The following is a 27,787-nucleotide window of genomic DNA, read 5'->3' on the forward strand; positions in this document are numbered from 1 at the left end:
TTCAGGCCTGGGTCCAGATCTCTGCCAGACTTGTAAAACTTGTATGTTCTCTACTGAGAGCTGTGAAACGGTGATCTGCGTGTGAGCAAGATAATCTTGTGAAAACTTTGAAACCACGTCTTCGCCTCGCGCCAACACCCACGGCTCACCTCTGAGATAACTTCCTATTCGTCAGCTGTGCCTCTAGCCCCAGTCACTCAAGCGCACAGAGGAATCCCAAGAATGATCACCTTGTTAAGTATACACAACTTTTCCCTCTTAAACCCGGCAGCCAGTGTTAGCTTGCTGCCTGGCTTGACAGGAGAGTGAGAGATAATGCTGTGGCACTTGAAAGGTCGATTTGTTTGTTCCACACTGAATGGCAACAAACGAAGGTCACGGCCTGGCAACAACAGCCACTGAGCCACTTAGAATAAGAAAACGCCATCTAATCGTCACATTGTTCTGCTCTTGTCAGCAGCAAATTCAAGGAATATTTTTTTCAGTTAAAAAATAAAACAAAACACGGGACTATTTCAGCATTCACCAATACTGAAGTACATTTAAGTTGTTTTTACTACAGAAAGTGACTCTTTAATGTGGGAGTAAAAGTTGTTCTCTGCATGCTACATTTAAGTTGTTTTTACAACTGAAAGTGACTCTTTAATGTGGGAGTAGAAGTTGTTCTCTGCATGCTGACCATGAATAACTGAATGAAATACTGTACATACACACTTTAACTGAGAGCTCCTGCTCCACGCCAGGAATCTTTATTTAACTCGACAAAGTGAAGGAGGTCAAAGCTCAGCACTCAGAGGTGATCAGGCCCAAACACAGGATGCAAATGCTTCATAAGTTCCAGCAAGAACAATACTGACCCGCTGAGCGCGAAATTGAAGACACAGCTGCTTTGACCCAAAAGAATTTACCTGAGGATCGGGTGATCATTAAACACAGAGTTCATTTACTCAAATACTGCATGGGCAATGTTGAGGGTTCTTATATGAGAGCTTGTGTCAGAGGGAAACATTATTGGACATTTATCTTGGATGCCCAAGTTAAACTGTAGTTGGCACTGTGCATTCATTCTGCACACGCTGCAAAGAAACCTCTGCTTCTTATCAAGCAGTTTGAGGGTCCGAATACAAGAGGAAATAAGTTTAAGAGAGAGGACGGCAACCTGTTGAACACGTTTCAACACAGAGGTTTTCATTCAAGTAGATTTTTGTCAGAAACTGGTTACATAATCGTGATAAAAACTCAACATCATCACATAAATAACCAAAATAACTACATTACTGTAACATGGTTATATATAGATTCATAGAGGAGTAGCATATTACAACTGCATACTGCAATGAGTATTTTTACTGTTGATGACATAATGATAGTTCAGTCAAATTTCAATGAGCTAACACTGATCAAAATAACATTCTTGAACTCTCCTTATCTTAATATCTTGCAGTTTTCACAAAAGTTGAGGTGTTGCGTAAAATGGAAAACAGCTTTTTAAGAAACACAGTTTTACTCAACAGTTCATCCCCCTCCTCCTCCACCCTAAAATGTGTTTGGAATTAATTTGAACGATATCCTGTACTTTTGACTGCTCATCCACTGACTGGACAACGTTTCTATGTCACCTTAATTTATATAGTCATGTTTTAATAATAATAATAATAATAATAATAATTATATATATATATGCCTTTTTTCATGTGTGTGTGAAATTCATTGACAGTAGCCTGATATTAAAACCAAAGCACACAAGCAGAGAAGAGAATGTCATGTGAAGGTAATTAACACAAGGCATTGCTCAGTAATTTTATGTTACAAAACGTATGTGATATTAAATGCAGAACACTAGTTGTCAGGAGTAACAGCAATCAACTTTATTTTAGTCTCAGCAGGATTTATGAATGTACAGTTGTGTACAGAGAGGTAGTGGCAGGAATTTGTCTCAGTCCACTGTCCCTCCACAAGCATCAGACTTGGTCAAATTATTCAGCACAGAAACAACACAAAGTGCAAATCATCACAGTGTAGAAAACCCTTGATTGTCAGTTCATCTCATCTTAAGAAATCCCGTCATTCAGCAAAACATTTGAGAAGTCGAGCACATGTTGGTCTACAGGCACGGTGAGGCTTTGCTTACACAGTGTACGAAATCCATATACAATTATATGAGATTAAATTAAAAAAGACTTGTTGAGTAATTAACATTGCCTGAAGTTAAGAAGGAAGTAACCCGAGATGTCTCCAGAGATGAAATTGAGTAAATATTTGCAGTTTGTTCAGTGATATACCTGCTAACAGTCTAGTGGAAAAACACACAGGGATTCAGTTAATTTGACCAGAGGATGTGGAAGAAATACTGCAACGTCACTTGAATTAGAAGTAGCCTGACAGCAGAATCCAGCTGATTACATACATTATAAACTGACGATATTTTATGATATTACGGTTCATCAAATGATAAAAACGATAACATGGTATAAAAGTGGATGTGTACAAACTCCCTTACTTGTTCCCTAAAAAACTAATTTGTTGTGTATATTCAGCTATGAATAAATAAAAGGAAAAAAACAAACATCCATGAACAACTTCATGTTTTCAAATTTGATTTTCATTCATTAAAAAGGATAAAAAAAACCTGTATTATCAGATATGATATGTAAATTAAAAATATTTGATAGGCATAAAGTAATAAGAGATAATAACTTCATATTGTTCGCAAAGGCAGTACTGGTACGCTGGTTTGCAGTGCATTAGAGAATGTGTTTCAAGTTTACTAATGCTAGACTAATCATTGACAAGCATGTGTCATCCATTAGTTAAGGAAGGAACAAACTGATGTTGGAAGGTAAGACTTAATCTGTAAAATTAACTAAGAGTATATACATTTCTACTGGATAGGCTAAAACTTCATTCATTAATCAAAGAGGTGCTGGATAATACTGAGTGAGTTCATTTACATGGAAACTACACAGAGAATTATTATTCAGGGGAATGTGTTGAAAGTGAGGCATTTCACAAAAATATCATTCAGATTATCTCACTTAATATTTACACGGATCGTTCAGTGTAGTATCTACAGAAGCATGCGGCGAGGATCTCCGTATGTTTGGTCCAACAGTGATACGTGTAAAGCAGCTTTATTTCAGGTGTCAGAGTTTGTTTATAAAGTGAAGGTTGACAAGATGTTGTCCTGACTCGCGGAGCGCTTGTATCCCAAAGACGAGCTGAAGTACGTCTCACCGTCGGTGCTTATGTCGTCATCGTCGTCATCGTCGTCCAGGTTGTTGAGCAGCGGAGCAGAGGAGCTCTTACGCCTTTGAGAGGAAAAAACAACAGTTTAATACCAGTGGGATTTTTTTTTCCAACTTTAAAGCATAGCCCTGGTATTACTCATGACAAAAGATGGAAGTTTATTTATTAGTTTACCTAATCTCACTTCGCAGGGCTTTGAGCTGGCTCTGGAGCTGCTCATTGACCTCCTGCTGCTCGTCCAGTTCTCTCTGCAGCCTCTTCTTGCCGTGCTCCAGTCGGTCGATCTCCTCCTCAGCTTCATCCATCTGCCTCTTCAGGGCCTTCAGGCGCAGATTCAACTGCAAGGAGAAAACAACACGGCCACGGTTAAAAGGTTTCAACAGTTTTTCTACATATCTGACAGGCAGATGTGTAAATTGGACTTAATCGCTGCTACATGTTCGACGTACTTGGTCCTTTTGATCTTGCATGGAGTGCTGTTCCTCTTCAACTTGCATCATCATCTCTTTCACCTTTCTCTCCAGCCTGCGGTTTGCCAGCTGCAGGTTGGCGCGTTCCCTGAAACACAGGCAACATGATGCATCAGCATGTATAAAATACAGCACATCACTCTAACTGGGGTTCATTTAATAATAGCAACCTAGAGTCTCTGTTGGTTTGATTACCTGGACGATATAGTTCTCAAAAGTACCTCTTGCGCCTATAAAAGCCCAACTTTGTATCCTAAATCCATCAGTGTCAGAGTATAAACTCTAACTTTCATCTGAAACCTCAGTCATTACCTTGCTGACATCCCCAACATAATGAAAGTCTTCCATCCCCTTAACCCCAGCACCCCTCATCTCTATTCCCAGCCAGAGCCTTCATCTCACCTTTCCTCTCCCTCGAGCTTCTCCTCCAGCTCCTGTACGCGATCCTCCAGCTGAGCCACTAGGCCCTCTTTGTTGGACTTCTGGGAGCCCTCTAAATGAGCCACTCTGGTCTTCAGATCCTTGTTCTAGTGAGGGCAGTTAGAGAGAGGTAATGAGTCACAAATGTAACTTCATGGCATATTCATATCTGTGTGAGGAGAATAAAACCAATGGGTTTGACAGGAGAAGTGACACAAATGAGAATGAAGATGAATGAAATGAATCTTTGCAGAGTAACTCTGTGTGTAGTTGTTATCCTCTAGACAGGAGAGTGTGTACCTGTCTCTCCAGAGCCATCTTGTCACACTCCAGGTCCTGTCTGCTAGCCCTCTCCTGCAGGAGTTCATTCCTCATCTGCTCCACCTGTCAAGCCGAGTCCAGACACTGTCATCGCTACAGTCCCACACAGTCTGACAACAATTATCATCAGACACGGTCTGAGTCTCACTCGCAGCAGAAACTCCTGCAGCACGCAGTGAGTCAAAATACTAAACAATGGACGAGTTTACGCCGAAAGAGTTGTAGTTAATTGGCGAGCAGGATTTTCTTGCTCGACAGCATTCCACCTTTTGTTGTGATCGTCATGTCAACTCTCTGTGAACCAAGTTTGTAGTACAAAAGAAATCTGACAGTAGTTTCCGTAAATAATATTTAGCTGGGGGCCCTCAGATAGAACAGACAGATAGCATTAGTGTTGATACACTTGAGGTGTGAGATTATACTGTGTCTGTGAATTAAATATGATACCACCACCAACAGCCTGTTAGCTTAGCTAAGCAAAAAAAAGAAAAAGGAACGACTTCCCTGACCCTGTTCAAGATAACAAAATCCACCCAGCACCTCCTCTCACACATCACATTTCTTCTTCTTTATCTATTTTATTTTATCTAGTCTAAGATACGACTGTCCGCACCCATTATATGAAACAGACAGTGAGACAGATTGACTAGTTGAAGTCTCAAGCAGAAGTTTAGTGCCTGTATTTCCAAACGTACGAGACTATTCCTTTAATGCCGGTGTCATCACACATCAACTCACTGCACACTAGATCTACTCAGAGAGTCCTGAGTGCGGGAGCAGGACTGTGCAGCGATAGTACAGTTCGAAAGATGAGAGAATGAAAACTAATCGATACGACGGTGATGGTTCATTCTTTGTGAGAGGAGCTTAGAATTGGTGATATTTTATGCCAATTAGCGGGTGACAGTGGGCTGCTCTGATGAACGATGGCCCCTATAACTGGTGCACCCAGCACAGTGCTTGAGGGAGCTGAATCAGCAGACTGGAACATACAGCGAAACTAATCTGCTTTGTGAGAGACGGCAGGAGAGGAGAGGGGAGATTACTCTCATTTAGACAGGAGAGGAGCACCTGGTGCCAGGAGAGACGCAGGTGTTCTTCCTGCTGCCTCCGCTGCAACCCCACCACCCCTCCACCCCTCCACCCCATAGCCATACATTCGCCCTCTCCTCCCCGCAGATATTAGAGCGCGCACATCAGCACATACCCCCGTGCACGCGCGTGCACACGCACAGACACACACCGCCAGCACTCAGCCTACTCGACTCTTGCCGCACAAAGCCAGAGTGTTTCCTTGACAACCGACCTCAGCCTCATGCTGAACCAATGCCACTTTGTCACAATGCCACTCTTTTCTCTCTGCCAGGAATTTTTTTAAAGGGAGATTTAAATACTCTTCGGAACCAGTCTGAGGCTCTCTTGATGTCATGCTACACACTTCACTTAAAATTTTGGTCACGACTTTTAAATGTGCGTCAGCTCCAGCAAACTGAACCAAAGCCAAATCTTACGAGCCTATCTTTGGATCTCATAGCCAGGGAGCGAGTACAAGCTCAACAGAGCAGCATTCTTTCAAAAACTCCCGAATCAACATCCTCCCTCTCATTAGTAATACCTCTCCCATGAACAAACAGTCCTAAAAGCACACGTACTTTATCTAAATCTTACTTCACAGTGCCTCCGTCAGCAGCTTTATCATGGAGGAAGGAAAACTGGAGTGTTTGCTTACAAGAACATAAAAACTGACTTCTAGCACAAGAATGAGATTTGTTTTCAAGCTGAAAGCACTGAGTGTAATTTCCAAGTGAACCCCACAACCTGAAAACTTGAGACATTTGGCATGGTGCATATTTTGGCTCGGGCGGTGAATTAAGAAGGGTCTTTTGTGACTGATGCATGAAAATTGGATAGATGTTCCGAGGCCGTGCTGGCAGGCTGCCAGTCTGAACGATTATGTAAGATCATCTTACGAAGCAATAACCTGCCCACTTTACCCAAACCACAAATAAACTGAGATTTTTACAGTGTGGCTATCAATCATCTAATTGTGCAAAGACACGGACTACTGAAGAAAGCATTTGACACGTGGATGTCACATGTCCCTTTCACTTAGAGATTAGTGGCTGCGGTCATGATGTTAGAGGTGGAAGACAAAGCAACGTGAGATCTGGATATCATTTACAGATAGAGATGGAACAGAGACATGTCTGTGTGAGCGTGGGTGACAGTGGGTCACTGCCACAGGTGAACACTGATAATGAGAATGTGTTGAGCTTGTGTGTGTGTGTTGTACCTGCTCTCTTCCTCGGTCTATCCTGTTCATCAGCTGGTCTCCACTCTGACGCTCCTCATCAAGATCCAGCTCCAGCTGAGAAATCCTTTCCTGCAAAATGAAGCAGTTGAAACCGTACAATCAGTGAGTGTGGAAAATATCTCTCATGAATGCTAAATCAAATGCAACCAGGGAGAAGTTATCAGATCAAGTATTTACATGGTTGTAGGTGAACAGTTTGCTATAGAACAGATTATCAAAGGTTTACACAACCCTTCTCAGTCAGATTCCTTTTGATCTGGTCAGTCTGACAATTATTCTGATTATTAGTGGAATACAAAGTGTCTAAGTCAACGCAGAACTAAATGCTGCAGCACTTGATATTAGTTAGTCAGTTGACTAACTAATGACTAAGACTTCATAAGTGGCTTTACTTGACATTATTACATACTCTACCTCCATGAGTTTGATGTGTCTGGCTTTGTCGTCTTTAGCATGAGAGTTTTTCTCAGCCTCCGCCTCCAGATCTTGAACCTTTTGGTCCAGGGTCTTCTCCCTGAGCACAGCCTCGTCTCGTTCCCTCTGACACTGTCGCAGATCCTCCTCCCGGTTCGACAACTAAAGCCAAACATAATCGTTTACTTCAATACAAGAAAAATTACCAGACGATGACAATGCTTACTGCCAGCGCATTTCACATGTTTTCATAGAAAATGTTTTGTTTTTCTGGTCCCTGAACAGTGAAATTGGATCTGGTGCAGCTAGAAGAAGCAAAGCCCCCCTATAGCTGCAAAACTGCCGTCCCTTCTTAATGTTAAGACGATGGAGATAGTGCTGAAACATTAGATATTACAGCATGCAAATACTTAAGTTTTGGTTTTATTTCAGCCACTTCTTAGTTTGATCTCTGCATGTTTGGAAATGTGTTCATGTACTAAATCTAGAGAGTGATCGAGGGAAAACTAGAAGGATGTGTGCAGCCTACACTTGTACCATTAGTGATGATCTGGCAAAGTCCACATGGGTGGAGAGTGACAGGACATTAGAGCAGCTGGAAAAGTGAACTCAGTGGGACAGTCAAGAGCGTTTAGTTTCTCAGGAGAGCTGGAGGAGGATGTGAAACAGCCAGCGCAGCTTTCACAACAATGATATCACGCCACTGACATCCTCCTCTTCCTGTGCACCAGCTGGACAAAGATACATGGATGCAGACAGAGAAAGAGGAAGAATCTGGACACTGACCTTGTCCTGACATATAAATTTGACTTTCAAGCACATAACACTCATCTACAGATGGAAGCCTGTAGCAGGTACATTCAGACCAGTAAATCTGTAAAAATGAGTATTGTGAAGTAAAGTCTGACTCTAATGACTACAGGCTCCAGATGGGACGGTTCCTCCCAGAAAAGGATTGGTTCAATTATGTTTTTTCTCCTTGAAAGGAAGTCTCTTAAACTTAAAATCAAAGCGGAGCCTGCCAAGTCTCTGTTAAAAAGCACCCAATGACGATTACTAACAGGCGCACTGTTACACTTGTTTACAGGATGAGAGTTATACTGCATCAGGTCTAAAAAAACATGTTTCATGCATTTCCTACCTAGTAAAACATTAGGACATATCCTTTTTATGTTTTTATGTATTAACATTTGCAGTGTTTACAGTTATCTTTTTCTCTTCCGTTTATAGCACATTAGCTCTGACAACTTTTTGTGTAGTCAGCAGAAATGCGCATCACAACTCCCTTTGAGTGCATAATAGTAGAACGCACAAGATCAACAACACAGTGTGTTCCACTGAGTATCAAATATTCTTTACATAGTTTTTGTGTCTCTTTCTTTTACATAGCCACTTCTACTTTCAATACAGGGCATACAGTTTAACCAGTTTTGTCAGGTTTGGAAAACTATACCACTGCTAAAAATATATTTGGTATTTGCACATCCTCTCTCACAATGTCTTTTCTGCTTTCACTCGACCATAAAACTCTTTCTGTGAGGTCCAAATAAAGACTATAACTGCCTCACCTACTTAAATAAATATTTGATGTATGAATAAAAGTAACATAAGCCATTCTGTACATTCCACACTGCTGACAAGAATCAATAACTTGACTGAAAACAATGCAGAGGAGTCACTCATAAAGTTTCATTATAATGACGTTTTGTTTTTTCCCACACATCAGAGGATTGCGAAGGATGTTTCCTTTTTTTAATTAACACTGAGCATAAACATTAAATTAAATAAAGAACAGAGGTTTTCTATGACTCAACTTGGCAAAATCCCTTCACTTTAATACCGTGGTTTAGGTCTGAAAGGGCAGCAAGGACCACAAATACCTAAGTGATGACATAGCTGTCTGAAAAGGGAGGTAAGTCAGTGTAAGGGCTCAAACTAGTTGAGCCAGAACAATGGTTCATCATCTGCTTGAGACGCCTCAGTCCTGACTAACGATGGCCTCGGCCTGACCGCTCTCACCCTCAAAGTGTCAGCACTGAAATCTGTGTCCCTTCTCTGAATGACATTACATTCCATTACAAGAAGCTGCCGTAGTCCACTTTACCTGCTCTTGCAGGGTTTTGGTAGTCAGCAGGCACTTTGTCAGCTCCTGTCCTCGCTCGCTCAGAAGCCTCTGCAGCTCTGTCAGCTCCCGACGGTTCTTCTCCTTATAAATATCAATCTGCTCCTGCAGCTCCAGAGTGGACGACTGGGATGCTTCTACAATATCATTCATCTACAGTGAGAGAGAAAAGAGAGACGGTGAGGAAAGTAGACAGCTGTAATGTTGATGACGGTGAGATTTGGTCGATCTGCTTCAGAGCTGAACCTGAATTATTTCTTTTTTCGTGAACATCTTTTTCTTATAAGGACCTAAAACTTCCACAGACTCGCCGCCTGTCAAACTGAATGATCTCTGGCATTCTTTGAATAATCTCCAGAGCCAGACCCAGACCTCAGATCCAAACTGAGGTCAACTGTGAGAGCTCCATCATGTGGTTATTACTGGAGTGGACGCTGCTGTATTGGAGACTCAAGGAAACTCACCTCCTTCTGAAGTTTCTCCACTGTACGGTCCAGCAGCCTCCTCTCATCCTCTATGTTGTTCTTCATGTTCTTGAACTGCTCCTTCTGACTCTTCTCCTCTTGTAACCTCTCCTCCAACTCCTTGTGCTCAATGCTCAGTTTGGTCAAGTTCCTCTGTAAGAGGACAGAGTCATGAAGGTTTCAAGCTGTGCATTTCTCTTCATGCAACAACAACAGATTGTCTCTAATCTTACCTGCACATCCTCCAGACGGATGGTCAACGCCCTGTTGGCACGTTCCATCTCCTCTTCTTGCTCCTTGATTTCCCCCAAAGACTCTTCCAATTGCTTTTTCTCCCTCTGTTGGCATAGGACACAGGTACTGTACTGTAGGAGTAAACTAAAACAACACCAGTTGCTCTTTATTCATCGTGCCCCCTCACCTCCAGTCGGCCAACCCTATCCCCAAGCCTGCTCTCCTGTAGCTTCGCGTCATCAATGATTCGGTTGAGTTTGGCCACCTCATTTTCCAGCTCCTGCGCCCGCCTGCGCAGTCGTTCAGCTTCTTGGGTCAACCGTCCTGCTTGGCCCTCTGCTGCACCCTTGGCTGCCTCCACTTCAGCCTTCTCTTGGGCCACTGCTGCGCTGCTCTGCAGACCAGAACAAGACATGAGACCTCGGTTCAAAGGAAGCTTGAGTCTGTGACACCCACTCAGAAAGTGGAACAGTGATGCATGATGAACATTTGAGACTATATCAAATACCTCGTACAACAAAAGCTATTTGTAGTGCTTAGTTTCTCACTGAACTTCTGTTGCTGCAGAGACAAGGGATAACAATACCTTCCTGTAATTCTGTCACACTTTCCAATAAGCCACAATTGAGAGCAACTAAATCTGAGCTTTCATTAGCATCTGCTGACTGAGGACCACTAAAAGCCAGAAATCTGACCAGGGAGTTCTGATCTACTTATACTGCACCATGGCCATTACCTACAGGGAAATGTGTTTTTTTTGTTTGTTTTTTTATAAAGTAATTGTCCCAAAAACTTATGAATGAAATGTGTGAATTAACTACGCAAAATACATTTCTTTGCGGAGACAGAGACAAGGAAAACTGACAAGACACACGACTCACTACAACAGATAACAGGTTTCAGTTCCGATTACACATTTCAAATGAATTACAACATCAGCACGCAAAAGGCTCACAAAAGTTTGTTTGAATACAACATTGTTTTAGCACGGAGCTGGAATGTTAGGAAACAGGTTTGACAATGCGCTGTTTATCTTAGTGCAGTACAGGTATGCCTAAATGTACACCAGCCGTGGACACACAAATGCACAACAAGTCTGAAAAATTGAGTATTGGTTTCACTATATATAAGAGCTGTAAGAGCTGAAATAGTAAATGAAATAAACGCCCAAGGAGTTAAACAAAACACCAAACGATTCGATGTGTTCTCCCTGTGTCCAAATACGTCATAGCACGTGAGTGCGTGAGTACATTAAAGAATGCAAGCACACACACCCTCCTGCCTTTAAGAGTCACCTGACTGAGTCGTAAAGCAGCAGGTGAAAGGTGGCGAACGTAAACATGGCATCACAACAGTGCAAAAAAAAATTTGCAGGCTGAAAAAAAAAATCACTCCACAGACACATTTGTGATGAATGTCATGATAATCGGAATCCTAAAATAGGTTGTTTGTACCAAAAGTAAAAAGGAAATGAGTTATATCAGAAATATCTCTGATGATATTTCAACTGAAACAGAAAACGAAAAGAATTTGAAGTATGTGAAGGTGCATCCTTAATTAATGTTAGAATCTAAAGTCTACTCAGCGCTTAATTTCCCTATATGACTAATGTTTGTTGGCTCGTCTTGTCGCCATTGTGCGTGTGCGTTTTTAAAGGTGATGGGTTCCTCCCTGCTCCTGCGCTGAAAGGCCAGTCAGACCTGTTTCCCCTGTCACCACAGAGCTACCCTGATCGCTCCCTCACTGGGTCATTTATTTGGTCAAGGGAAGTTTAAATGCTCAAGGCCAGTCAAAAGAAAGGAGAATCGATGTTTGACAACAATTAGTAGTTCAATCACTGCCTGAAATAATCACAGATGTTATGGAAAATGTGGTTAACTAAAAACGAGAAGCATCCTTCATAATGCAGAGAAAAATCCTAAAAAGTATTCAAAAAAAAAATTAATGTTACACTGTCAGTTTATGACAGGACTTCTGGCAGAACGTCTGTATTCATTTAAATAATGCATCAGCTTTTTAGCTTTGGATGTTTGGACGTCTTGTGTCATCTTCTGTTACAAACTATTCTTGTGATACTTTAAAGATGATCTCTGATGGTGTTGGTTGACAAGTCAGTTACACATGACTGGGATTCAACCTGAAATTATCTGTATGTACATCAGGTGTTGACGCGGATGTCATTTTCTAAGAGGTGTGAGAAATGTCTTGGTATTGGTTATTCTGTGACTGTGTTGAGTATAGAAACCTAGGTCGAGTGTAGGACGTAGGTCTGGAACTCATCTCTCTCCACAATAATAAAACATTGATAGTCTGTGTCAGGACTGTGTCTGTGCTCCATTTTAACAACATACTGCACGCAGCAAGTCCGACCCCAACACTTCTCTGCCTGTCCCACTTCCCACACTGGGTCACATGTGTTAAAAACAAGCGCGATGCCAGAGAGCAGAAAGAGAGACCCCGCTGTAGTCTGTGAGAAGAAGCAGGAGGGGATGCACCGACTTTAGAAAATGAATTGTGAGTGATTCTAACAAAGCTGCATCATGACCTGACACATTTAACACAGGTCAAATTTTTCGACTTGTGTTAATAACAGAGAAAGAGAAAGACATCAATGTAAAATTCAGTTTGTTTTAAGTTAAGTTAATTATTCTTTAAGTTTATTAAATCTTTATCAATCACTGAAGGATTGGTTTCTATTAGACAAGGATTTGTTTAATTTGTTTATTTAATATAACTCTTTATCCCTTCTTTAAACACAATTTTTTACAAAGAGACTGACAATACAAGCTGCCTTCTTTTTTGTCCCGCTACCCTACGCTCAAAGTTTGAGTTGGGACTTCATGTGTACCCAAACTGTTTATCTAAAGTTGCACATTAACTAACTTTCAGAGGTCTTTGAAGCGCGGCACAAATGCTGATGTGAAATCTCGACGCTGACGCAGAATCTGCATCAAGTCGAACAAAAGAAGACATTTTTCCACAGCTGTTCGTTCCATAGCTTTGAGTGACTTTCACAAAAGAAAGATTATTCAGGTACAGTTTTTCAATTTCACAACTGCCCATAACTAAACATTTTCTTGAGCAACAAGTAACCGAGTCTAACTGTGAGTCTGAGAGATCCAGTATGAGCGGTTTGAAGTACTCGACACCTACATTTGTCTACAATGGGTTGGTGTTTGGTGACATCTTAAAATATTCTGAATTCATGAGAAGGTATAGTGTTTTCCACACTGATACATTTGCACAGCAACAGCTGCTGACACTCCCCCATTCCTGATGTTGCTCTGCATGGGTTTTGGCTCCCTTCTATATTTTTTAAGGCAAATGTAATGTTTTCAGAAAAACTCAAGAAAATGTTTAAGTTTAAATTTAAGCCAATTACTTCTGACCATGTGTTGTTTGTACTTTCATTTAAATACAATATTAATTTACAGGTCAATGACTGATAATATCTTGGTGCCCTTCTCAAAATTCATTTAATATTTCAATTCTGATTGTCAAAAATTCACCACCTAACAAGTAAATTCATAAACTCCTTCTATGGTCGACTCCAGTCTCAGTTTTCATGGAGGTGTCCTCTTCCTGTTCTTAGTTAACTTCACAGCTTCAGACAGAACAAACAACTCAACTAAAATATTCACAGCAGGTTAAAATGTGCTTTCGCACTCCTACACACCTGCCAGCACGCACAGCATCCAAAGGTATTTTGTGTTTTGTAACCTGTCACCATCTTACTTAGATGGCGGAAGATGTAAGTTACCAATCCAGTTTTTTCTTTTTTTTTTTGACAGCTGGAGGAATGCAGTTTTTTTTCATACATATAAATGCCTTCAATAAAAGACAGTTACGTATTCACATACATTAATAAAATCAAACTTTCTAAGTTCATGCAGTGCCGATGTAATCTCATGGAAGACATCCGATTACCTGACCTTAAATCTCAAACCAGGAAGAGGTATTTAAAAACTCATTTAGCAGCGGAGAGGCCTCTTAGAGCACAACGTATGCGTTACAAATACAACAGCCTTCCTCATTGACAAAAAGCTGTGCAGATACCTAAGGTTAATTTCAACACAAGGCCTGTCACGGCATGAAAGGAAGGATTGAAGTAGAAATTAAAACGTGACAGCTGAGAAGCTTTGGCATCCCTTTGGTCAAAAGAGTAACCAGATCTCGTCTTGTCCTCAGAGAAATGGAACCATGTGCAAAGCCAAACTACACATTCACAGGGGTGCGATAGAATTACAGACACCAGGAGAATTTCTAGACAGTTCGTCTAGGAGGAATCGATGTTGCCGATTAAAAAAATAAACAGCGCAATCAAGACAAGTTATCTATAATCAAAATCCTCCTCCTGATTTGGCTGTAGACAACGTACTGATTTGCACTCATCGCATAAAGAGGTCTTTCTGAAAGAGCACACCGAGCTGGCTGGATTATTTGGGAGGTATCCTGGGATTTAATTGACCACTGATTTCATGATCAGCAAAAAAAATCCACTCTCTGGATTTATACTGTGTAAAACTGGATCACACATTGAGAGCCAGGCATTGTAGCGTAAAAACACCCTTTAAAAATAATTACACAACTCCCTCTCATCTTACAGAGCATTTATCAAATTTGAGAATGTTAGTTGAGTGTGACTCGGACTGACTTACAAGCCCTGTGGTGCCAACTAAACCAGGCACCACCATCACTGGCTGCCAAAGTGGAAAGAAAAATAAAGAGGAGGAACCTGCATGTTCCAGTGTCCGGGCCAAAGGCCAGAGAAGTGAAGCTCTGAATAAACCGCCACTGAGAAACAAAACACCGAACACACACATCCCACACAATGGTTCAACTAACTAGCAGCGCAAATGTCAAGATTTCAGCCCACAAACCACCTTACTATCGCATCTAAATTTATGTAAGCTGGCATAAAGACAAATTACAAGTAGAAGGCAGAGCATGATAACACTGTGAAATAATAAAAATGTGACCCATCAGTGAAATGAACAATCTTCTACTTTTCACAAGAACACACCTTTAAAAACACTGCTTGACGAATGTAAACTCTTGGATTACAACCACTAGTCTCAGATGTTCTTGGTCGTCTCAACAGGACGTGTGTTTAACTTAACTCCTCCAAGTTGTTTTGGCAGATTAGGCTCCAACCACATCACGACTAATAAATATAGAAATCCAGGCCGCTACCTGGTTTCTCACAAACCTGACCCTCACTGGGCATTTTCTGAACTGAATACTCTCTGACAGAACTGCCGGGCACTTAGTTCCTGTTTTTAAGATTGTTTAAAGTTAGCAACCCATAAAGTTATCAGTACAGCTATTTGGAGCCCTTGAAGAAGCAATATTTCAACAAGAATAAATTGATAATTCCTCGCAGTCTCTGTTAAGATCATAATTTCATTCCTCGCTTGCTGTCCAGCGTCTCGTTCTTCCTCTTTCCATCCGCCTGGTAAATCATCTTCTAAAGCTACACTGGGAAATACTGTGCTATCATCAAACACACAGACTCATGCTGGAGTCTTTACTTTCAAAACAAGCCTGAGGGGGAACTCTTCTCTGGGCTACGTAAGTTTGATGATCAGACAGTGAGACTTCAGTTCACACACTGGCACAGATTACTCGAGAGGCAGGCTGAGATAGTGGCGAGCATGGCACAGGCCAGAAAACAGACCGCATTTAGGTGGCAGGAGATCACTGTGGAGGTTTGTGAGGAAACTGTGAGTTAGGAAATGAGAAATACAGAATTTGGGATTGAGGTTACTGATGAGAGCATGATAGCAATGTGGCTGCGTTACACACTGTGACTTGTGGCTGTTGGTGCAACATAACAAGAGCTGGAAATGATGTGATAAGCACGGGGCTGTGTCTTTTCAGCGAGGGAGGGGTGAGACCCATTAAAGCCTTTACACTAAGAATTGGGAACGCTGCAGAGATGGAGATGCAACTGCCGCACCCTGAAGGGGAATAAATTAAAAGATGTGAGCCTCTCCCACAGTTCAGAGTGGGTATAGTGTCATAGAGCTGGAGCGGAGTATCGAAGGAGGTCTACAGGGTGCACATTCTCCACACTGACCCCGACATTCCTGTAAACCAACCCTCATCTCTGCTCGCTGCACCTCATCTTTCCACATTTTTTACATACTAGCGCATGCTGACACAGTGAACTAAATCCACGTCCAAACGAGCAGATGTCTTTTGTTACAGAGCATAAGTTAATACTTATAAATAGTTAAAATAAGCAAAGTCGAATCTACTCAAAAACCGTACGACCAAGATTTTTCAACCTAGATAAAATTCCACAGATTTCAGCTCATCAAAAAACACAATGCAGCTTTCAAGTTAAGACACAAAACAGGCCCCCCGCTCCTTTCACGGGGGTCGGCCCCGCATCCCCTTTCCTACAACATACTGACCCACTTATTCAGCATGTCCCAACCCCCGCTGCCATTATTGTGTGAAACAAACTCATCATTCATTATTGACTGAGGTTCACAATTACCCCCGCTCTTTTGGGGCACCGAAAAAAAAAAAAAAAAAAAGAGTAGAGGGGACATGACGCGACTCAGGAACGGCAGCTCATTAGATTAGTGATGGCTTGCCACTGCAATTAACTAGTATGCAGAGCAATTTAGTGCTCCAGTTTCCAGCATTCTTGTGTGCTTAGGCAGCTCTGGTCAGCAAATGTCAGGGCCACACAAAGAGGAGGCAGCACTTTGGTTGGAGGTGGGTTCAAAAATATAAAGAGATGCACACTTTACTCTGTCTTTCTTTTTTTTTTTTTTTATCTCATCTGATGCATTTTTCAGCCACTGCAGTGTTTTGTAGTTTTCATTGATTAGATTACTGTATACTGTGTGTTCACAACTCTAATTTTGCTGCTATGACAGCAAATTGAACCTTAGGACAAAACATGAATTGAAGGACAAAGGACAAAATGTCACTTTCATATCTTAAAGGAGAAACAAACAATGACTCCATCTTAACAAGTGTTTACAAAGCACTGAGGGTAAACCCCCCTGATGACACACTCTCTCGGGGGAGCAGTACCTCTATTTTAGACAAAAGGAAATGCTCTCATAGACTCTTTCTGCAGAACTCTGCTGTGGACTCCAACCAGGCCTGCAGGAAGCCAAGAACAAGGACGACTTCCACTCTTTGAGACAAACAGGACACACGTGAGTCACACAGCCACCTACTGACAATGTGCGATGTGTCTTTGGTCCTTTCAGAGGGCTGTCTCCTGCCATGCTAAGCTGCTATTCTCATCTTGAGAAAAATGTTCATAACCTCCAAGGACCTCTGTGCCCCGAAGAAAATCATTCTCTTTAAAGTAACGACTTGAACTGCTAATCCAATGGTGCAGTCACATGATTCGAGGAGTTTACTGAATTCTGATATGCAGCTTTCTGTTGCTGTTTTTTTGGCCACTAGTGATGAACAGAATACAACTTGCTACGATAACAACCTTGAGGGTAAGGCAACAATTTCATATACAGATAAATGTCTCTAAGTGTTATTATCCAACAGCCCTCTGGTAAAATGTTTCAACATAGAGGAACAAGCTGAGATAAAAAAAAAACTTGACTGGCTTGAAAGGCTTCCCATGAAAAATGATGATGAGCAACATATAATTGTCACATGATGTTTCGTTTTCATTTGATCAGGTTGCTCTGTTGACACAACTCAGCGGGTAAACTCAAACTGAGCTTAGGTTCCACGTCATTTGAAAGAGCATACAACAACTGGTGTAGATGAACATCGTGTTCTGCGCTGATCAGCATGTTTGGGTAAAACTAGGATGTTCTTGATGTCTGTGCTTGCACACGCATCACTGGAATTTAAAGGGTTAATATTTGCGGCTGTCAGTTGACTTTGTGTACACAAGGCTACTGCCTACTCTGAAAAGAGGTGGTAGGATGAAGTGGAGGCAGACGGTTTTCATTATTTTCCTAGAAAACACAGGCATTAAAATTTAAAGGGCCATGCTTGTGCTGGATACAGTATATCCTGTCTCAGTATTTTGATACTCAGCGCCACAGCAGATAAACTAGTAAAAGGTGAAAATAATGTCGCTTCAAAGCAGGGAACCATCCGCTGATGATGAACGCACACACACATGCACACGCACACACACACAAAGTTACAATTCCCCGGGTGCTGTGCTTATCTCCTCACTCCTCTGTGACAGGGTGTGTTCCTGGAATGGGGGAGGGTAAGAGCAAAGGAAATGAGGAGGAGGGAACGCAGGGAGTCCAACTGGAGAGGAGAGGGAGGAAGGGAGAGAGGGAAATCACACGGGACGCTGATTACCTGCTTGGCCTCCTCCAATGATGTCTGCAGTTTGCTTATTTCCTTCTCAAACTGCTCCTTCATCTTGTCCACCTCCTGATCATGAGCAGCCACTTCCTCCTTCAGGGCTCCTTTCAGAGCTGTGAGCTCTCTTTCTCGCCTCCTCAGAAGATCCTCCTGCTCCTCCTTGGCCAGGAGAATTTCCTGCACCTCCACTTTGAGTTGCATCATGTCCTGTGAAAAGTCAACAATTTGGTGACCTTGAGTCAGTGCAGAATTTGCAAAAATACGGACAGGAACTGCTGAGTTTGACAGAGACCTTACAGTTTGTGCTTATCTTTAACATTTGTAAAAGCAGAGCTGTAGACAAGACGAAATGTTATAATCTCTATGTAATCATTTTACATGTACTGTAGTGACACATCTACCCATTTGTACAATCAAGCACAAGGACATTTACACACCAAACACTGGGTTCAACTCAGGTTCAGTGTCTGGCTCAAGGACACTTCAACAAATGGTCCATGCACCAGAGACTGGATAAGTACCCCTCTGACTCACGGACAACTCTCTACACTGAGCCACTGTCACTCCTGTGAAAATAAGCTCTTTCTTTGTGTCTTTGTTGTGTTTTCTTCAACACTGAAGGGCGTGGCTCACCGCCATGATGATGTCTTTCTCTCCATCATCAGCTGATTTCTTGGCCGAGTCCAGCTCGTCGTGCATCTCCGACAGCTGGTCCTGCAGGTCTCTGATCTCGGTCTGATACTGCTCCCTCTCCATCTTCACCTGGAAGAGCCTGACAATCCACAAAGCATGTCAAAGCATCGTACACGTCCACCTCATGCTGTACACATGCACATACACACCCGCCCAGCTGCACCTTCATTTGCACGTGTAAATGACAGCACCTGTGCTGAAGCTGAACGTGAGGCTTACGGAGCACAGAGGTTAAAAAGAAAACCTGCAAGGTGGAAACCCAGTCATGTCTAAACTGGTGCGACGTGACAACACTGAGAGGGAAGGGTGATAAATGATGCGAAGGACCTCAGACATATCACCACAGAGTAATGTAGACTAATAAATGAAATGGAAAAAATCAAATGCCGCTGAATCAAGGACTTTCTTATCTGATATTCAGCTTTCTAGACAACTGCCGTATTTTTACAACTTGTAATGAAAACACCAGAGTCACTGATGTCTCCTACTTATTTCCTGTTTACCTCTTTACTACCAACTGTCCAATGAAGGAATAATTACCATCAAATAAAGAATAGACTCAGGGGACTTTGGTAGTTGTCATCTTGAAAATCAAAGTAAAGCTGTAACTACTGAATCAAACAGGAAGGAGGTGAAGTTAGAAGAGACCCACAGTGTTATCGTAAAAGGTGTATCATTTGTGAAGGGGCAGAAAGGCAGTGGGTCAGTTAACGCTGTCAGAATAAATAGTAAATCAGTCACCAAGCGCACATTAATACGGAGGGTGAAATATAAACCTAACAAACCAGAGGAGACACAAAGGACTTCATGATAAGACAGAGGAACTGACATGGCAACCTGTTTAGTAACTACCAACAGCCTGAGCAGTTTCATCAACAGACATCTAAAACTATCACTTAAAACCTGCTCTACTTTTCTTATATCGTCAACCAAAACACAGAGCTTCACCAGAAGGAAATAAGTGCAGGATGTTGATGCCACCTATCCTATGACACCGTCCTCTCAGGAGGAGCTCCAACAACTCATTCGGGATCAACAGTGTGGCACAAGAAACGCACCTTCTGACTTTCAGTTGAATGCACTGAAGCATACAATCAAGATGGCGGTGCCAGTGAAGGGAGCTGACAATTAAAACAGTAAAGCTAAGCTAGGAGTAATGTAAGGTGATCATTATTGACCTGTAACACCGTCACTTACTCTTCCACTGTGGTTTTGAGGTCAGCCTCTGCTTTGGTCAGTTTTTCCCTCACGTGCTTGCACTCCTCCGTGCTCCTCTGCAGCTCCTGTTGCAGCTCCTTCAAATCTGCCGCTGCTCTTCTGTCAGGCTGATTCTTCTGGTGGTCAAACACACAAAATACATTAATGCTGCATGTGGTTTGATATTACTCAAGCTTGACATACTGGTTTTCTGCCTGTTCTTCGTTGTGATTTTGTTGATCTCACTTGCATCACATATTTTTAAGTAGCCTGTTTGTTTTATCAATCCGTCGATAAAAACAAGCCTTTGTGTTCGCAGCTCAGCCAATTCTACATCAGAGACACAACTAAAGATAAAGAGCTGTTACTGTAGTTTGCTCCTCCAGTTGTCGCTTCAGTTCGGTCATTTCTTTCTCCAGCTCAGTGTTTTGTTCCTGCAGAGCTTTGGTCTGTGCAGCGATGTCCAGCGACTGAGAGAAGAAGACATTTAGTTAAACAAATTATTTCAATTATTAATAAAAAGTACACGTTAAATATCTGGACTCTTTATTTATTTAGTATGGGGTACATTTACTGATAATACCCGCCATGCTAAGTAAACAGTCTCAGTGCTAATGATCTCTAACACAAAACTTGAGTCATTTACATGGAGACAGATAAGGAATGGAGGCAGAGCTGCACGTCAGTACAACTAATATAAGTAATGTATGTATATTGCATTTTGATATTTAGTTAGGTACAATGCATATAGGTACAATGAAAAAAAAAACATCTCACTTTGTTGTCACCGCTTTGTGCGCTTGTGCTTTGTGCCCGAGACTTCAGCGTCTGTATCTTCTCAAAGACGAGGTTGACCTTTTTCTTTGTCATTTCATCATTATCATTGCTTCTGCAGATGAAAACACACAGACACATGCGGACAGTGTTAATGTACACTCTGGGATATTTAATGTTTCAAAACAAAAAAAAAGGAGGAGAACTGAAAGTTCTCAGACTGAAAGGTGTTTTAGGGGATCATGACTCAAATCCAAAGTGTTCTGGGAACAGAGGGACTCATACCAAGCTTAGAAGGGGTCAGGAAGGATCACTCTGCTTTGATGTGTCACCTCACAGCACAAACAGCTTTATTTCACACGGCCGATGAACTGTGAGGCACATGGGTACCAAACATATGGGCTGTATTATATGTTTGCTGTATGATGTGTACGTATAATGTGACTGCTGCTGAGCCCCGTTACACAACCTGGTAAATTAAAAGGAGCCAGCAACATTGTTGCATCTACCTAGAAACACCACAACTTCTAAAGCATTCAGACAATAAAGATTCATATTATTAAATTATTTTTTTTTAAAAGTCTGGACTCAAAGTATCACAAAAAACAGTCACACCCACAGTTCAGCCTTTTGTGTCAAAAAGTGACCATCTCTGAGTTCATTAACAGACGTCTCAAAGCCCAAAGAAGAAAGAAGAAAGTGAAAACATCGGAATGAACAAAACTGAAGTTATACTCCTCTCACATAACAGCAGTGATATAGGATTTCAATAAATTTCAAGACTGACACAGTCATCCAAACCCCCAAATACTCCTCTCTCTCTCCCTCTCTCTCCTCCTCATACAGATGATTTTCATTAAACCATTATAACCCCTGTTGGTGAATGTTTGTCTTCTGAGCCTTGGGAATGTAGCTCAGTTTCAGCCCCTGCACTTCCATCTGTGTTTCCTTTCTTTTGTCCTGTGACTCCTGACCTGTGGCCCGACACACCCAAGCAGCTTCCTGTTCTCTTTCTAAAATACTCTAACCCTGTAACACATCTAAGAACTGTAGGGACCGGCAAACTGTTGAATTATGAACAAATAATGCAAACGTTTTGTCGAATTTTATCCAAACACAAGCACTGACTTTCCTCTGAAAAAGACTGTACAATTGGACTGATCCGCCCGTAGACATTAAATGAAAGATCCCCATTACAGAAACAATATTTTTCAGATTTCCCCCAGCACCACAAAGGGAGTGAGAAAGTGGGATTGTGAAAGAAAACAAATTCCAGACAACTGGATCGCTCACAGCCTGGATGGGAGTATAAGAAGAGCACATTCCTTCACTTTTATCATGAACAGTCCAACTCATGTGCTTGTACAGAACAATTTCTTTTGTGATGAATGTACACTCGGCCCATGGCTCAAGATATGGTAACAGCATCACTTTTTTTAAGCAATATGACCAAATAGATTAAAAATAACACACTGATGAAAACAGAAAAGTCCAGATTACTCACCCATCCTTTAGGTAATTGAACAAAATTTGTTTAGCCGTCTCTTCATGTGTTTGTTGTGAAAGCTCCTGCTGACCTTTCAGGAGATCAGGTGTCGCCTGGACATGACGGGAAATGAGAGGGAGATCTTAATGAAATAACAGAGACCAAGGCAAAAAAAAAATAATTCACCCCATAATTTAAATCTAACATATAAATTGAATTAGACACACAGGGATTTTTTTTACCTGAGCATCTGGCTCTGTACTGGGCTTTTTGTCTGTGGTGGGGGGAGCCTTGGAGAGAGATGCTGATGTTGAAACCTTTCCAGTGGAAGAAACACTTTCCTCACTGTTTTTCCTCATGAATGGTAGTGAAGATGTGCGAGTCTCTGGCTTTTTGTACCCCTGTATGGAGCCAACACCTTTAGAGATGGTGCTCTGGGGGGAGCCGGGGGCGCTGGTGGCACAGGATGACTCCTGACTGCCAGCTGTCTTCTGCTGCCGCAGCTGAGAAGGCCGCAGCACATGTTCCCTCAATGTGCCCCGATTGCTGTTAAACTCATCCAGGAAGCTAGACCCATTTCGCAGGCCGAGGGCACTATCGACACTCCGTGAGCGCTTCCTGTCCTCTGGATTGATCCTGTTTCTGCGCCCGGCCCGGCCCCTGCGTTGATGACTGCCGTCTTTGCTGTCAAACTTCTCAATGAGCTCATCAACACCAGGGATGGAGCCTGTGTCGATGTCTCTGCCTGAACCAGGGAGGAAAGGGATGTAACGACGATTCTCGTGACGGTTTATGGCATCTGCATACAGGGCCTCCATCTGTTCATCCACCTTAGAGGTGGAAGATGAAGAGGAGTGGCGGGAGCGGGAGGAAGACTGAAGGACTGGCCCACTTGAGTCAGTTCTGCGTAGGGGAAGAACGTCGGGTTCACGACGTGTGCGCTCAAGGCTGGAGTTGGCACTACTCATAGAACTGGAGGATATGCATGATGTCTTACTGTGATCGCTTGTGGGACTCGACACAGTGGAGGGCTGAGGGTGGGCTGGAAGGACTGTTTGGTGTTGAGTTTTAGATACTGGCTTGGACTGAGGTGGATTCAGGCTGGTAAGACGAGGTTTGGACTGTGGCTGGGCCAAATGCGTTTGTGGTCTTGTCTGAGGCTGCGCGACCTGGGATGGTGGCAAAGACTTGGGTTTAAGCAGGTCTGCATCATTCATGGTCTGGGACGGAAGTTGCTTTTTCGCTTGCTCTGCAGGATCTTTATTCTGGTCCAGTCTTGATGTCCTGGGGTGGAAGGATGCTGGCACAGCAGGTCTAGAGGAAGAAGTCGGGTGTATGTTCCCAGTCTCAGTCAGAGGTAGAGGTCTGGAAGGCAGGCTATGGAAACCTTCAATGTTCAGGGAGTTGGTCTCTGGGTCATAAGGCTGCAGGAGCTCAGGGTGCTTCTGAAAGTTCAGAAGCGTGGACGGCGTTTTTTCTTTCGGTTCTGTGACACCATTTTCTGGCCCAGTGTAGTTCATCAGCTTCTGAGACCTGTACTCCACAAAGGGGCTGTTGGATCCAGCCTCTTTGCTTCCTCTGAAATCATACTCCTGGTAGTTCTCAATAAAAGAGCCATCAGGGTCGATGTACCCATTACTGTTGGGGTCATTATAGGACTGAGGACCCCCCTCCTGGTTGTTAAGTACTACATAGGGGTGTCCATCTATACCCTGCACTCGGATGCTGAGGCCGTATGAACCAGCTCCATTAGCGTGAGGCCTGGAAGGGCGGGACGGCTGAGTGTAGCCCCGCTGGGGTGCACTGTTAGGAATGCCAACTCTGTACGACTCCATCAGGAATGCACAAGGAAAATAAATTCCTCTGCCTGGATCAGGTCGACCACCTCTGCAAAGTTCAGACAGGCTGGATTAGTCAGAGATGAGACGCTACAGAAGTCAGACTTAAACTGAAACATTAAAGCTTTGCTGTATTTACTTATGTCATCTACTTTCATTTTCTTTTCTTGTTTAGCGTTAAGGTTGTGTTTTCTGTCCATAGAGATTTTGTTTGTCAGACAGCTCGGCTAATAATGAATGTGACAATAAGCTCCCTATATTGACTGTAACATCATCTCAGACACCATTATCTCTGAAAATATGAGTCAACACCTGCCGCATTCTTTTAAACGGCACAAATGACCAGGTACAGTTTAGAGAGGGCTTACGCGGATGTGACTAAGGTGTATAATGTAACAATAATAATGACTGTTTACCAAGCATATGGTCAACAGATTAAGAAAAAAGTATTCACAGAAGGAAATACGTCAACATGAGTCAGTGAGACCTGGGAATAAGCTCTGAACTGTCACCTCCATATAACTTTAGAAGGTGTGGGGTGATGACAATATAGTGCACAGTTGATCCTTGTAAATGACATTGTAATTTGCAGCCCCTGCTCATGAGAAAAAGCCCCTTTCTGTTACATCCGTAATGATTTCAGCCTTGTCAAAGTTGACAGATTTGCAGTCAGATTGTGAGAACACAGCTGGCAATAAATATCAAGCTGTGTACAAATATTAAAAGTGTTCTTCAGACACATCTATGCCATGGAAGCCAGTGGAGACAAAGCCATCAGCAGCCACCATGTGTTTTACTGGACAATGGGCTTTCAACAGGTTCCTGTTTGCCTTGCTGATAGCGCCCCGTCCTACCTGAAGCTACAATACAAAGATGCACCAAGATGGGCCTGGAAGAAAGACACTGATAAGACTGACAACAAAGAGCCCAGCAGGATACATCCCATCAGCGTAAAATAGGTCAAGTGAGATCCACAGAAAACGTATGTCTTTGGTTAATTCAGGCCGTTATTTTGCACGTAGATTAGCCAAAACAGACATTCCTTTTGGGTTACACTTCAGGGATTTTCCTGGCAAAGTGTTCAGCCAAGCTGGAAAGATGACCAGTGCCGAACCCATCTCATGATAAATTCAGTCCATAAATGCCAGTGCGAACGATTGCCTCAAATGGTAACATTTGAATTCGCAAAACCTTTTCTATTCTGTCGGCAGGAGCCTTCTTTTGGGAGAGGTTGTCCGCAGCGAGAAACCAATGTCAACTACTCCTAGCGCAACATGTGGACGTTTTTCACAAGTCAGTGAACATTGCAACTGGTTTCCCTGGTGCGTCAGTTACCCAGAATTAGTCAGCTTCACTCTCTTCAGAGGGTTTGGTACAGCGTTAAGAAGGAAGAGGGCTGTGGACGACAGATTAAAGCAAAAGACAACACAATAGACGCTTTTATCCTCAGTGTCACATGTATCCGACACACAAGGGCTCCAACAATTGTGCAGCTTTTTTTCCCCTTCCCATTGTGTTTTACAGTGAAAAGCGAAGAAACCCTCTCAGCAACACTGTCTTCCATAATGGCAGCGGTGCCTTCACTGACCCCCGTGTTGCAGGGCTGAGGGGTCAGCACATGAGGATGCCAAGGCCCTGGCTTTGGTCTGTGCAGTGGGAGAGAGACTCCGCAGGTTTTTATCTACCCATGTGAACTGATTAGTTCCCCCAACACTGTGTCAACAGCCTATCACATGACCGCAGGGAGAAAACCCATCAAGGAAGGTCAGCAGAAGAAGTGGCACGAAAACAGTAAAATCAGTCAACCCAGACAGCAGGATTCACGCTGTGGGAAAATATTGTGAAGTTACGTAACATAAACGGGAGTTCATTAATCCGGAGCGTCAGGTAAACGTAGCGTGACCGTACAGTGCGGGAGCAACTGTGAACACAATTAAAACCGCTACACACTTTAGTAAAACAATAAAAATAAAAAAAGGCGTCAGAGTATGTTACTGAAGTGGCTTTTTAACTGGAGTCAAGGAAAAAGTTGATTTGTCCGAGTTTCTGAGCATTTATGTGCTCAGTGCAACAGGTGGCATGAAATACACAACAGGTCCGAGAGTTGCACACAGACTTCGGATTTATACTAACACACCTCGCATGTTCACTTGTTACTTTATTACAGGTACTATTTGTAGTAAGTTAAATCCCCCCTTTATTTTTTAAATGCAATTTTCGCTCTTGTTTAACGGGTGTTCTCGTGTAGTTTGTGTTTGCTTGTTACTCACCGGCGTCGTTTCTTTCTTTCTAGTTCACTTATCGCAATTTTCTTTTAAAAGTTGGTTTTAAAATGGCCTTAAAAAGAAAAAGATAAACTCCAGCTATCAACACTTGGCTAACTTATTTAGTCCTCTTGTTTTCTGAGAGTGAGGGAGAGTCGTTTCAGAAGGACGTCCCGACCCTCCGGGCCGCTCCGCCTCCTGAAACAAGCGCACAAACCCGCCCACCGACTCAAAAGCGGCCGACTGGTCCAGGAACAGTTTTCACATCACGAGCTGGAGCTGGACTCTGCGGAGGAACCGATGAGCTGAACCCGGAGCAGCTCAGTTTGGACCGGCTCGGCTCGGCTCGGCTCGGCCAGCTCAGCTCAGAGCCGATAGGAGCCCTGAAACCAGTGGGAAATCAGCTAGTTATAGATGAGACCTGAGAATTTGAATTATTACTATTATTATTTTTTTTTTGAGCTTGTATTAAAATAAAAAGAAGAAAACAAAAAAGGAAGATGGATATTTTTAGGCACGCATTGCTATTTTGTTATATTAAAGTCTACATTACTAGTAATAGCTCTATATAGCGTATTTTTTCATGTTGTAAATAAGCCAATCTAATGGCTAAACACTGAAATATGTTTTACACAAAAGTTACAAGCTAACAGCTCATAAATAACCAGTGATTCCTCTCAAACGAATTTTATTAATAATGTATACAACATTTCTATTAATTATTTACTGTGCAGAAATGCAATTTGTGAGCGCATGTCTTTAAAAACCGAGAGCGTCATCTAGTGGATCGTTCGCCGACGTGAACGCAGTTAGTTAATGAGGCCTGTGCATCTGGTACCACCGGCCTGCAGCTCAAACGGAGGTTTTTAAACGCATCACCGCAGCGACTATACTGTAGAGCGTGATGCAGGCACAGCGGGAGATGGTGGGAGCTCAGCACCACAACCCGAAAGAAGGCACGGAGTAGTTATTATGCTGAGCAGATATGTTAAAAAAAAAAAAAAGGTTGACCGTGGATATTATTTCTGCAGAGTGTCTGTAGTGAGCCTGTTCTTTGTGAGGAGGTGCAGGACTAGACCAACAATGCTGAGTAAATAAATAAATAACATACAGGATGGCTTAAAGCATCTTGTAGGGTGAGGATTACAGTGGTGCTATGAAATTCAGTTTCCATCTCAAAGAAGTACACGTTAAAGATTGGCCTTATC

The 27,787-nt window shown here is 42.5% G+C and overlaps 1 protein-coding gene across 2 annotated transcripts; it reads right to left on the reverse strand.

Moving 5' to 3' along the window:
- Window positions 1-1,843: 1,843 nt before the first annotated feature.
- Window positions 1,844-26,753, reverse strand: cgnl1 (cingulin-like 1). Of its 2 annotated transcripts, XM_047580669.1 has the most exons (19): window positions 26,586-26,753; window positions 22,720-24,364; window positions 22,496-22,590; window positions 20,995-21,106; window positions 20,586-20,687; window positions 20,218-20,354; window positions 18,961-19,099; window positions 18,322-18,534; window positions 10,193-10,399; window positions 10,005-10,109; window positions 9,772-9,924; window positions 9,290-9,460; window positions 7,186-7,347; window positions 6,751-6,840; window positions 4,437-4,520; window positions 4,119-4,243; window positions 3,696-3,804; window positions 3,421-3,584; window positions 1,844-3,308 (listed from the first exon to the last, which is right to left on the reverse strand). In XM_047580669.1, exons 2-19 carry the CDS (start codon window positions 24,310-24,312, stop codon window positions 3,155-3,157), a joined length of 3,915 nt encoding a protein of 1,304 aa, XP_047436625.1. In that variant the 5' UTR covers window positions 24,313-24,364; window positions 26,586-26,753; the 3' UTR covers window positions 1,844-3,154. The 2 variants fall into 2 exon arrangements, with proteins under 2 accessions (XP_047436625.1, XP_047436626.1); XM_047580670.1 differs by lacking the exon at window positions 4,437-4,520.
- Between the last annotated feature and the right edge of the window lie 1,034 nt (window positions 26,754-27,787).

The sequence above is a fragment of the Mugil cephalus genome, chromosome 3 (assembly GCF_022458985.1).
Source record: "Mugil cephalus isolate CIBA_MC_2020 chromosome 3, CIBA_Mcephalus_1.1, whole genome shotgun sequence".
Classification (NCBI taxonomy): domain Eukaryota; kingdom Metazoa; phylum Chordata; class Actinopteri; order Mugiliformes; family Mugilidae; genus Mugil; species Mugil cephalus.

Bases quoted from the DNA above. Each gene is read 5' to 3' on its own strand.
- cgnl1 (XM_047580669.1), bottom strand. From the start codon at position 24,312: ATGGAGTCGTACAGAGTTGGCATTCCTAACAGTGCACCCCAGCGGGGC. The intron at 10,400-18,321 runs GTAATCAGCGTC...TCTGGTCTGCAG, and splicing joins CATTGGAGGAGGCCAAGCAG to AGCAGCGCAGCAGTGGCCCA. The intron at 3,585-3,695 runs GTACGTCGAACA...TTCTCCTTGCAG, and splicing joins TGCAAGATCAAAAGGACCAA to TTGAATCTGCGCCTGAAGGC.